This window comes from Diabrotica virgifera, chromosome 8 (genome assembly GCF_917563875.1).
Source record: "Diabrotica virgifera virgifera chromosome 8, PGI_DIABVI_V3a".
NCBI classification, from domain to species: domain Eukaryota; kingdom Metazoa; phylum Arthropoda; class Insecta; order Coleoptera; family Chrysomelidae; genus Diabrotica; species Diabrotica virgifera.
The window spans coordinates 155,607,290-155,619,622 of NC_065450.1; the positions used below are offsets into that span (position 1 = coordinate 155,607,290).

The 12,333-nt window shown below is 32.0% G+C and overlaps 1 protein-coding gene across 1 annotated transcript in view; it reads right to left on the minus strand.

Annotated features, from left to right (window-relative positions):
- The window catches only part of LOC126889701 (spatacsin), a 142,347-nt gene that overhangs the window by 44,438 nt on the left and 85,576 nt on the right, over nucleotides 1–12,333 (minus strand). The window contains exons 8-9 of the mRNA XM_050658231.1: nucleotides 8,100–8,398; nucleotides 6,324–6,515 (exon numbers count right to left, since the gene is read on the minus strand). Coding sequence (XP_050514188.1) covers nucleotides 6,324–6,515; nucleotides 8,100–8,398 — 491 coding nt within the window. The remainder of the gene's footprint in view (nucleotides 1–6,323; nucleotides 6,516–8,099; nucleotides 8,399–12,333) is intronic.

Sequence of the window (12,333 nt, forward strand, 5' to 3'; positions counted from 1 at the left end):
GACTAAATATTTTTGAAGCTAAATGTACAAAAAGGAACAGGTTTTTTGGATTACAATCAAGATTATCGTTGTCAAGACCAGCAGTTATCATCACGAATACGCAATGTACTGGACATACTTATTCAAAACAGAGTGAGCAAAAGATTTAAGCCAATAACTACAACATGATTCCCACAGCCTTAGCTCATTCCCCATATCATTCTCCCCCACGATTTTTGAAAAAACTCACACTTTTTTGTCACGTAAAATTTGTTTGTCCGGGATTTCTTGTGGGGATATTTTATCCAAAAATATTTGCAAGGATTATTTGTCCGGGATTTTTTGTAGGGATTTTTTGTCCGGGGATTATTTGTCCGGGGATTGTTTGTCCGGGGATTTTTTTGTCTGGAGCTTTTTTGTCCAGGGATAATTTGTGGGGATTTTTTTCCGGGATTATTTGTCCGAGGATTATTTGTCCGAGGATTTTTTGTCCTAGCTTCAGTCCACAGGGTGCGAGGCGGTGTTGTGGTTGAAAAATTATTTAAACATTTTTTTTTAAACAAATTCACAAAAAAAAATTATTTCGAACAATTTTTTTTTAGATAACTTGGGTCATTCTGAGTAAAAAAGGTCCCTTGTCATTTTTCTCTAAAATGGATTGTTGTCGAGTTCTACGCGATTTAAGATTTGAAAAATGCGAAAATGGCCATATAATTCGACAACAATCAATTCTAGAGAAAAATCACAAGATACCTTTTTTGCTCAAAATGACCCAAATTATCTAAAAAAAAAATTGTTCGAAGTAAAAAAATTATTTTTGTGAATTTGTTTAAAACAATTTTTCGACCAAGGTACCGCCTGGAACCCTGTGGATTTGTTATAGGACCATTTTTGAGTAAGTTTTTGCAAAGAAATCTAATCGAAATAATTTTGCTAACGTGGGCAACGATACAGCCTGGACTATAGCGCTAATTGTTAATAATTAAAAACAACAACTTTGTAATAAAATAATGACAAAAATTTCTTTGAGAATGTTGAAGGAGGGGTTTTAAACTTTGATTTGGTCGCTTTTTGACTTTTATAATAATAATTTTTAATCAAGTTATTAAGCCTTAAAAATGGTCATTTTCGCATTTTTTAAATTTTAAATTGCATATAACTCGACAAAAATCAATTAGAGTGAAAAATGACAACAGACCTTTTTTACTCAGAAGGACCCAATTAAAAAAATTTGTTCGAAATGAAAAAGTATTTTGTGAATTTGTTTAAAAAAAAATGTTTTACCAATTTTTCGTTCACGGCACCGCTTGGCATCCTGTGAATTTGTCATAAGGACCTCTTTTTGAGTAAGTTTGTGCAAAAAAATAAAAAATCGAATCGGAATAATTTCGCAAAGGGAGCGACGATACAGTCCGGTCTAATTAGTTATTTGATAGGTATACGATTTTCAAATATTGTTGATTCATCATTTGAGCGCAGCAGAATCGTTCGCTTATCGATGAGATAGAATTACCGCCCACACACTATTGCTCGACCAATGTGTTTGGAATTTTTCCACGAAATCAGCGCATAGTTAGGTGTTTCTTATCGACAGTTGGGTGTTTGTTATTTTTATAGCGGGATTTTTTATTTTATGTTTATAGAAAGACTAAAAATGTCATCCAAGATCCAAACAAAATAAAACTGAACTATTTAATTTCTCAACTTTTATTTTAAAATTAATTTTTGCTTTTTTATTTTATTTTCTAAATATTTTTGCACTTTTTGACCCTTGGTTTTGGCGCCCCTAAAGGACGGCGCCCGTGTGCATTGCGCACTTTGCACATATGGTAGCGGGGGCCCTGGTGGCCAGCCACTGTTGACGATCCTCGCTGCTAGTGGCGTCCATTACAAAATCATTGGCGCTAAAAAATCGCCTGTCTAAGCCACTTTGTGGCTCCGCTCAGTAGCGCTGCAGACTTGCTCGTCTGTTTCTTCGGTCTCTCTTTCCAAAATACCGGTTGTTGTGTACATATACTTATCACTTTCTTACACGTTCTCCGGGTTTGTTTAGTTAACATCAGTTGGGTCGTGCAAGAAATTAAACTATCTACAGCTACTGACTTTGACATGAAATGTGATGAAAATGTTCATTATCCCGTCATGTCATTTACCCTTGTTTTCTCTACTGTTTTTATTTCGAGGCCCCACTTTTTGTTGCCTAGCATGCCCAAATGCAAAACATGTGAGAAAGATGTAACGTTTATCCAAACTAATATTAGCGGTCTTGGTTTCAAAATAAACATTGCTTGCGATTGTGGAGACAAAATTATAAATTCATTATATATCCCGCTCACAGCGTAATACGCCTTTGGACTCCCGTTCGCCAAGCCTGTCTATTCTGCCAGTCTTCTTCAGATAGATTTCTTGCTGACGTTGCTTTTGAGATTCCTTGGATCCATGTTGTTGGTGGTCGTCCTCGTTTTCTTTTCTCTGATGGTAACCATTCTAATATATTTTTGGGTAGTCTTTCTTCCCCCATACGTCTAACATGTCGGTACCATATTAGTTGTTGTTTTTCGATGTCTTCTATAATTGATCTTTGTACTTTCATTTGTCTCCTTATGTCCTCATTTCTCACATGTTCTAATCTAGACTTTCCCGCTGCTCTTCTCCAAAAATCCAATTCAACTGCCAATAGGTTACCTTTAAGTTTTTGTGATAACTGCCACACTTCTGAGCCATAGACAATTACTGGTTTTAATATGGTATTATACAAGGTGTTTGGTAAAGAATGGGCCATAACTTAACCTTAGATTCCTGAGCTTAAAATAGGTCGATTTAAGTTAACTCACCTTAGTACGTGTTCAGTTCCTTGAACAAAATAGTGGAAGTGACAACGCCGCGAAATAATTTTGTAACGTTTCTCGACCTTCTGAAATGCGCGCGTCGTGTCAGAGACGAAGAGACGAAGAAGAACAACTTAGACTTTGCGATGCGGTAGCATCAAATATAATTTTGTAATAAGTTTTGTAAATGTTGTCGTAATAAAAATACAGTCCGCTTAATCAATTATTCATAACACTATAAGAAGAGATGAGAGAAAATAATAAAGTATTTATATACACATTCATTGGTCTTCGTATCCGAATTTAAACTCGTGGAATCAGTTAATTATACCTAAATAAAGTTAATTTCAAGTGGGAAGCTATTTATTTTTATTAGGATTGTAACGACGAGGGTTTAATTTCAAGAAGAAAAAAGCAGAAAGCGACTTTATTTTCGTCATAAGTCAGTCAGTTCTTATGCAAAAAACTTTTGTCAGAGCTTATTTGAAAGATTTATTAATGAGCTTTAAAAGAGGACTGTTAAGTTTTTCCAAAAAATTGCATCACATTAGAGTTATTTGAGATTGAAAGTTCTCCATTTCGAGGGTCTTCGAAAAAACCCATCATTTAAAGAGCAATCACTCAGTCGTTTTGGATTTACCTAAGTCTTTCTGACGCAAATCTCTTTGTTTTTTTATTAGCCACAATTTTGTTCTTAATTATTTTTTCTATAAAATTAAATTTTTGTAAGTTATTCATGAAAAACCGTTATAAAACGTGAGTTTCTTCAATGAAAAATGCATAGTTTCAATCGCAAATAACTTGGAAAGTCTCAATTTTGCAAAAAAATTGTATGGAACAAAATTTCCTCAGAATTGGTCACTCTATCGATTTCCATAGATTTCCTTATTTTGATTAAAAAAATTTCATCCCCTAGATGGGGTTGTTTTCATCCCCAGGGCAAAAGCGCACTTCGGCATAGGGTAGATTTTAACAAAGGTAATAATTACTACCTAAATCCAAATTTTCCAGGAAATCGACCTTAGTTCTCAAAATTCCACGGTTTTACAGTTGTTTTTAACGCTGATGAGTGGTTTATTGGTTAGGAAGAAATACTTAGGCCCGGTACCTTAGGCCTCGATTAACAGCCGGTTAGTTAACCGGGGTTTAATCGGGACCTCTTTAGGGTCTCTTGCGTTGTAATAAATGCAATTACAAGTATCACTATAATTATAAATAAGTATAATAATAATTATAATTGCATTTATTACAACGCAAGAGACCCTAAAGAGGTCCCGATTAAACCCCGGTTAACTAACCGGCTGTTAATCGAGACATAACGTACCGGGCCTTAAAATACTAAGCGTTTGTAGGAAAGAATGTGGTTGTCAGGTACTCACATTTCGATGGCTATCTTCAATGAAGGCCGTATGACACTCATTTAAGGCGATGGAAGTCATGGGTTGCATCATAGGTAGAGCATATTATACATATACGCAGCTAAAAGATGAAGAAAGGATCTCTATGGTCGAGAAATCCGCGTCCAAGGAAGGCTGCTTGGCTAAGAAAGCGGCCTAACAAGAACAAGAAGAGGGTTTTCTAAGTAATGGTTTACTTTTTTATGAATAAGGGATTATCGAACCCGCATTATTTATGCAAACCGTTCATCGCTAGGGCATATAGACCAGGGCGCATATGTCAAAAAATTAGTACATTTGGATGTTGAGAGGTGACTCATATTTTTTTGCAGAAATTGCTTTAAAATATCTCATATAATAATATTTGAGTTATCCTCCCACTCAAAAAGGTCCGGAACATTGTTTAAATAATCAAAATATCAAAAGATGAAGGAAAAATTCGATTTTTTTCTTGGTTTTTTGATTACAACTTTAAAAGTATTCATTTTCGAGAAAAGTTGCACCGACTTGCAGAAAAGTTGCGTAATTAAATTTCCTACAATATAGGATTAACTGAAAATTTTAAAAATTGTCACCCTTGTTGCAAAATAGCAATAATTTCGAAAACACCATAAAAAACAAGTATTCGCATTTTTAGTTTTTTAATTATTTATGCTACACTTAGGACCTTCATATTTCACCCAGAAAAACTTTATGATATAATAAAACAATACTGTAAATTTCATTAAGATCGGTTTAATAGATTTTGCAAAATAAATTTTGCAATCCAGCTTTCGCAAAAAAAATAATTTTTTCAAAATGTTGCAGCACTGAAAATAAAGCAGACAGCAAGTTGATTTTTTTTACATATAAAAGAATACTGTACTTTTCATTTGCAATTTGCAAAATTAAAATCGGTTAACTACCACGGCGTCAGGAATTTTTTTAAATTAACATTAATTTTTGGTGCTACGCGCAGTACAACGGATACGTTCGCTCTGATTGGGCATTCCAATGATCTTTGATAAATTTTAATTTTTAGTACATTTCAAAATAAATAAATAAATTTGTTTATTGCAAAATAAAAACACATACTCTGTCCTTTGAAATAACACTTTTTTAGCAAAAACTTTATTTGTTCATATATTTTAACTTAGAAAATAAAAGTGTATTATTTTTAAACATATGCAATTGTTTAAACATTTTTTCACAAACAATAAAATTAATTTGATTTTTGTGGAAAAAAATATGAATATACAACAAAATATAGAGTAAAAAAATAATATATTAGATAAAGATTGGAAGAAATTTTGGTGGAAATCAACTTGTGTGAATCGAACACCGCTGTCCTGCGCGTAGCACCAAAAATGAATGTTTATTTAAAAGAATTCCTGACGCCGTGGTAGTTAACCGATTTTAATTTTGCAAATTTCAAATGAAAGGTACAGTATTCTTCTATTTGTAAAAAAAATTAACTTGCTATCTGCTTTATTTTCAGTCCTGCAACATTTTGAAAAAAATGAATTTTTTTGCGAAAGCTGGGTTGCAAAATTTATTTTGCAAAATCTATTAAACGGATCTTAACTAAATTTACAATATGGTTGAAAAATGTAAAATGCGAATACTTGTTTTTTATGTTTTTTTTTCGCAATTATTACTATTCTGCAACAAGGGTGACACTTTAAAAAAATTTTGACTAATCTTATATTGTAGGAAATTTAATTACCTATGCAACTTTTATTTTAGTACAACTTTTCTCGGACGTGAATACTTTTAAAGTTATAATCAAAAAACGAAGAAGAAAAAATAGAATTTTTCCCTCATGTTTTGACGTTTTGTTCCATCTCAAAACAGATCCGCCCTGTGGTGAGAGCACGCCAAATAGAATTCTATTTTGCTGACGTCATACGGTCGAATTTAGCAATGGGAGAATCAACGGTTGCTAGGCAATGTGACGTCACTAAAATAGAATTCTATTTGGCGTGCTCTCACCCCTGAACTAATAAACAAAATTGAAAAATCACTTAATTTTAGAGAGATGATTTTAAACTATTACACACAAAAACAATAGACAAAACCAACCAGAAAAAGGTGGTTAGACGATGATAACACGTAAAAATAATAATAATAAAACATTTACCTGACTCTTATGTGTGGCGCTGGCGTAAGCGTAAATTTTATGGCCCAATATTGAACAGTTGTCCTGTAGTAGTTGTAAAACTAAATGAAAATCTTGGTCCATTTTCAAATCCCACATAATATATTGATCAGAGTATGATGTCACATATTTCGTAGCCGATATGATGATTTCCTCACAAATAAAATCTGCAATCTAAAAATTTATATTAGATAAATATTCACAACCATATTTAATTCCGAAATAAAACAAGTTCTATAGTTTAAAATGCATTGTTGTTCAATCACAAATTATTATTTTACATGTATTTAGATATTTTCTATTTGTTGTTTAATTTGTTATATAGTGGCCAATATGTTCAATCACAAATTAAAATTTTAGATGATTGGTTTAATTTTCAATTTTAATGGAGTAATGTTATATGAAAAAAAAACTCATAAAGAAGTAAAAACTTCAACTTGTATTCTGGTATAAAATCGTTTATTAAAAAACTATTTAAAAAGTCATCCAAATGGATTGCAAAACGTTTTCGTTTTAATTCAGAACATCTTCAGTGCTTAGAATGAAGTATTTCCACGTTAGATTAAAGCAAAAAGGTTAAAATTGTGACTGTTAGAAAGAAAAAACATGTGGGAATACTTACATTCTGCTGAGTAGTTTGAAACTAGCACACTATTTAAAGTGGTAACCCCATAATATGTGGTTTAAATATCTTATTTTAATAGAACATGGTGGCTACAAGTCGATGTTGTTAGATATAATAGAACACATGCTCAAAGGGCAACATGGTTCCCTGCTCGAAAATGCTAGGTACTTGCCAGTTAAATGGGTACAGACCAACTGAGAAATTAGGAAATGGACATTCAATATGACAATACTGACATGACATGACAAGATAAAGCCAATTTTTGGTTAAAGCTTAAAAAGTGTAGTTTGGTTTTTAATTTTTAGTAAAATGTAAAAGTTGTTATTAAATATCTGAAAATGCAATTTAAATTATTTAAATATTATAATCTATTGTAAAGTCTCAATTAGCAACTCTCTATTCCAGAAAAACTGATGGATATTATAGATTTAATGTGGGTATATTTCATGTTTCAAAATGTGACGTCATCGAATGTGAAATGACAAGATGAAAGTTAAATTTAGTTAAATGAAATGAAATAAACTACGTTTTTTAAGGCAAACTACACTTTTTAAGCTTTAACCAAAAATTGGCTTTATCTTGTCATGTCATGTCAATCTTGTCATATTGAATGTCCATTTCCTAATTTCTCAGTTGGTCTGTGCCCATTGAACTGGCAAGTACCTAGCATTTTCTAGCAGGGAACCATGTTGCCCTTTGAGCATGTGTTCTATTATATCTAACAACATCGGCTTGGAGCCACCATGTTCTATTAAAATAAGATATTTAAACCATATATTATGGGGTTACCACTTTAAATAGTGTGCTAGTTTCAAACTACTCAGAAGAATGTAAGTATTGACACATGTTTTTTCTTTCTAACAGTCACAATTTTAACCTTTTTGCTTTAATCTAACGTGGAAATACTTCATTCTAGGCACTGAAGATGTTCTGAATTAGAACGAAAACGTTTTGCAATTCATTTGGATGACTTTTTAAATAGTTTTTTAATAAACGATTTTATACAAGAACACAAGTTGAAGTTTTTACTTCTGTATGAGTTTTATAAACTATGGTATATAGCCAAATATTGGGTTTTTCCCATTGATTGTAATGTTATATGATCTCAATAGGTGTTTAATGAATTTACCTACCTGTTCTTTAGTCCATTTGTAAACGCAGAAGAAATCATGTATCACTTCCAATTTATTAAGACAATCATCTTCCAAAGCGTCTCTAAGGATTTTCATGGAATCCACGTTGGACACTATTAAGTTGTAGGGAATTTCTATGTTAATGCTAATTCGATATGTCATAAAAATAGTTTGGGCCATATCTACACCGTTGGTCACCTTTTCTGCAAGAGTACATAACACAGCCAAGGTATCTTGAACTGGAGCATCGAGAACGTCGTTGGGTTGAATCATCGATGAGTTGACTGGTGAGTGAGACGCTGAAACATACAATTTTATTTTTAGTCTAATAGCATTTGAGCTTAACCAACGGGCTTAGCCATGTTGTCAACCACTTGTGAGTGCAAAGAGATATAACTGTAAATAATTACACTTTAATAAAAAATAACTTTTTTATAATAAAACGTTTTTATTAGGTATTTATAGTAGAGAATATAAAATAATTTGACGATATAAAATGCTTCAAATTCCAAAAAATTACACTATAATAAAAAAGTACTTTTTATAATAACACGGTTTTGTTATACAGTGATGAGCGCGCTAATAACCGGCAAAATAACGCAAAAGATGGAAAACATAATACATTGCGAAACAAAAAGAGATGAAACTAGTGGATGTGGAAATTATCGTTATACACGTAAAAATTAACAGTATTCTTTTTCTCATGATCATCTTTCAGTGCGTCACAGTTTTTCGATTTCTCTCTAACGCATTAAATTGTATGTGACAGAAAAAAAGGCACGTCTGTGAATACTTTGGTAATTATTCTAGTTTGGTGATTATTCTAGTTGTCGATAGATGGCGCCATAATCAAAAAAGGATTATTTATTAAATAAAATAATACTATTATCAATATAATCTGTACAATTTATAAGACTGTACAAATGAAAGAAAATACCATTTTATAAATGCAATAGACACAATTGATTTGGTTTTATTCCAAATTGAAAATAAAATTTGACAACTGTCAGATTTAACTAAAATGTCACGTTAGAATAAATGTCATAAATGTGTATTATCACGGACTTACCTTTTTTTCTATAATTTGTGACGCACTGAAAAATGTTCATGAAAAGGAGAATACATTACCTAGTTTTCCACCTTTAGACGTATCAGAGGAGTATGACAACTGTCACTGTGACAGTAGAATTTTATAAAATACTCCTGTCACAGACGTCTAAAGGTGGGAAACTATGTAATGTAATGTTAATTATTACGTTTATAACGGTAATTTCCACCTCCACTAGTTTCATCTATTTTTGTTTCGCAATGTATTATGTTCTCCCTCTTTTGCGTTATTTTGCCGGTTATTAGCACGCTCATCACTGTATACAGGACACAACATGTTTCGAAAGAATAAAATATGAATTTTTAGTAGGTATATTAACTGTTAAAATTATAATTCCAAAATTTACACTAGTATAAAAAAGTATGTTTTATAATACCACGGTTGTTTAAAATGGTATCTATAATATTTATATTATAATAATTAACTTATAAAATATGAATTTTAAGTATATCAACTTTTAATTATTTATTAACAAAATTAAAAAAAGATACGTAACAGCCGGGTTCGAACTAGGGACCTCTCGTTCTGCAGTCTAATGCCACTGACCCACCATCAATTTGTAGATATCGATTTATTAACGTACTTTAAAATATCATTGCATTAGTCACATTTTTAAAATACACTCGCGATCATAAAAATCGGGTCACTCGATGAGTTATTCAAGTTAGATGTCTCTAATTTTCTAAACCTGTTGTCCGATTCGAGTGATTTTTTTAGTATGTTATAGCCTTATTCTTTAACAGGATCGCTATAATAATATTTTTGCTAGACAGGTAAATTGTCATTGTATACCGGGTGTAACAATCATACTGTGTTTATTCCTAAAAGTTCGGAACACCCTGTGGAATGTTTTAGCATAGATAAAATATTGAAATTAAAACTCAATTGTAGCTTTACGCTCTCTTAACATTTTCTTTTTTGATTTATTTGTTTATGTTGGATAATAAAAAAGTTAAGCACGTTAATAACTAGCCATGTTCTGCATCAATACAGGGTGTTTCTAAATAAGTGCGACAAACTTTAAGGGGTAATTCTGTATGAAAAAATAGTCGCAGGTTGCTTTATAAATATATGTCCGCAAATGCTTCGTTTCCGAAATACGGGATGTTGAAATTTTTCTTACAAACTGACGATTTATTTATTGCTCTAAAACCAGTAGATATAAGCAAATTAAATTTGGTAGGTTTTAAGAGGCAGTTATTGTGGATTTTTTGACATACAATTAATAATTCTAAATTCACCATTGGCGTGCATACGGGTATAAACATTTTAGATACATCCCGTATGCACGCCAATGGTGAATATAAAATTCTTAACTGTATGTCAAAAAATGCGCCATAACTACCTCTTAACACCTACCAAATTTCATTTACATATCTTAACTGGTTTTAGAGCAATAAATAAATCATCAGTTTGTAAGAAAAAATTCAACATCCCGTATCTCGAAACCGAAGAATTTGCGGTCATACGTTTATAGAGCAAACGGTCATTATTTTTTCATGAAGAATTGTCCCAAGTTTGTCGCACTTATTTAGAAACACCCTGTATTGATGAAGAACATGGTTAGTTGTTAAGGTGCCTAACTTTTTTATTGTCCAACATAAACAAATAAATCAAAAAAGAAAATGTTAAGAAAGCCTAAGGCTACAATCGAATTTTAATTTCAAAATTTTATCTATGTTAAAACATTCCACGGGGTGTTTAGAACTTTGAGGAATAAACACACTATGATTGTTACACCCGGTATACAATGACAATTTACCTGTCTAGCAACAATATTATTATGGCGGTATTGTTAAAGAATAAGGCTATAACATACTAAAAAAATCACTCAAATCGGACGACAGGTTTAGAAAATTCGAGACATCTAACTTGAATAACTCATCGAGTGACCCGCTTTTTATGATCGCGAGTGTAGTTTGAAATTTAAAAAAAGAAAGTGTGTGTACTTTGTACGCACGTCAGAAGTTATACTTCTATTATATGATTTCAACGAAATAAATATACTTTAAACAATTTGTTTATTTTATTTAAATAATAAACTAATTTTAATGCTTATCACTTTCCGAAAATAAAAAAAGAATAGGAATGGTCGAGATTTGAACCAGAGACCTCTCGATCTCTAGGCGAATGCTCCACCAATAACCCACGGGGTCTTTGTGTATACATTTTTTCGGACGTAATGACAATTCATGGTAACAAACAGAAGAAGTGAAGTATGAAATATAAAAACGATTTAATAATACTTATCTTCCTCCCGAGGAAGACAAATCCAAAGACACAAAAATTATAATAAATATATTTACTAAAAACTCTAATATATTCTCTTCACACCTTTTTTTGCACTGATATATAGATACATAATTTGAAAGATTTAGCAACTAACGCCATACTGTCTGTGTGCGCATGCGCGCAGAATAATAAAAATTCACTCTCAATCGCGCTTAAAGAAGTATAACTTCAAAAATCGATTTATCCATACAGGGTGATCGATTAGTGGGGTAAAGCTCCGTAGGTCCATTATAGTAATGGATGGCAATAAAAGTTATCAAAAATTGTAGCCAACTTTGATTACAAATTGATAATCAGTAATCGTAAATTGTCAGTTTTAGACAATTCAGTCATGGCTTACCTAAAATTTGGAAAGATTTAGACCCGTAATTAATAATTGGCTCTGAAAAATGAAAATATTTTAAAAACAATAAATTTAGACATAGGGAATGTTATATAAAAATTAAAGTACGGTAATAGTACTTTTCGATAAGGATATAAAATTATATAAAATCGTTATAAAAATGTTAAGAGAACGGCCGTCTATGCAGGGCATTTAGTAGCGAGTGATTAGTTTTTAACTGGTTTAAGATAATTCATACAACTATCCATATTGTGTATCCTGCTGCTTAAAGTGCCCTCTTCTCAATGGAGGTTAGATACTACAATAGGTTTGTTCTAGCAAACAGTCAAACTAGTCAGAAACCGTCAGCAAACAGTTGGTCAGTGAGAGAACATAATACAGTCACCAGTGCTATCCCCTCTACTCGCGCTGGTCCACTATTCGCTGATGGTTTCAAACCGTTTGAAACTGATGCTAGAACAAACCTAATTGCAAACTCTTCTCTGTCTTCA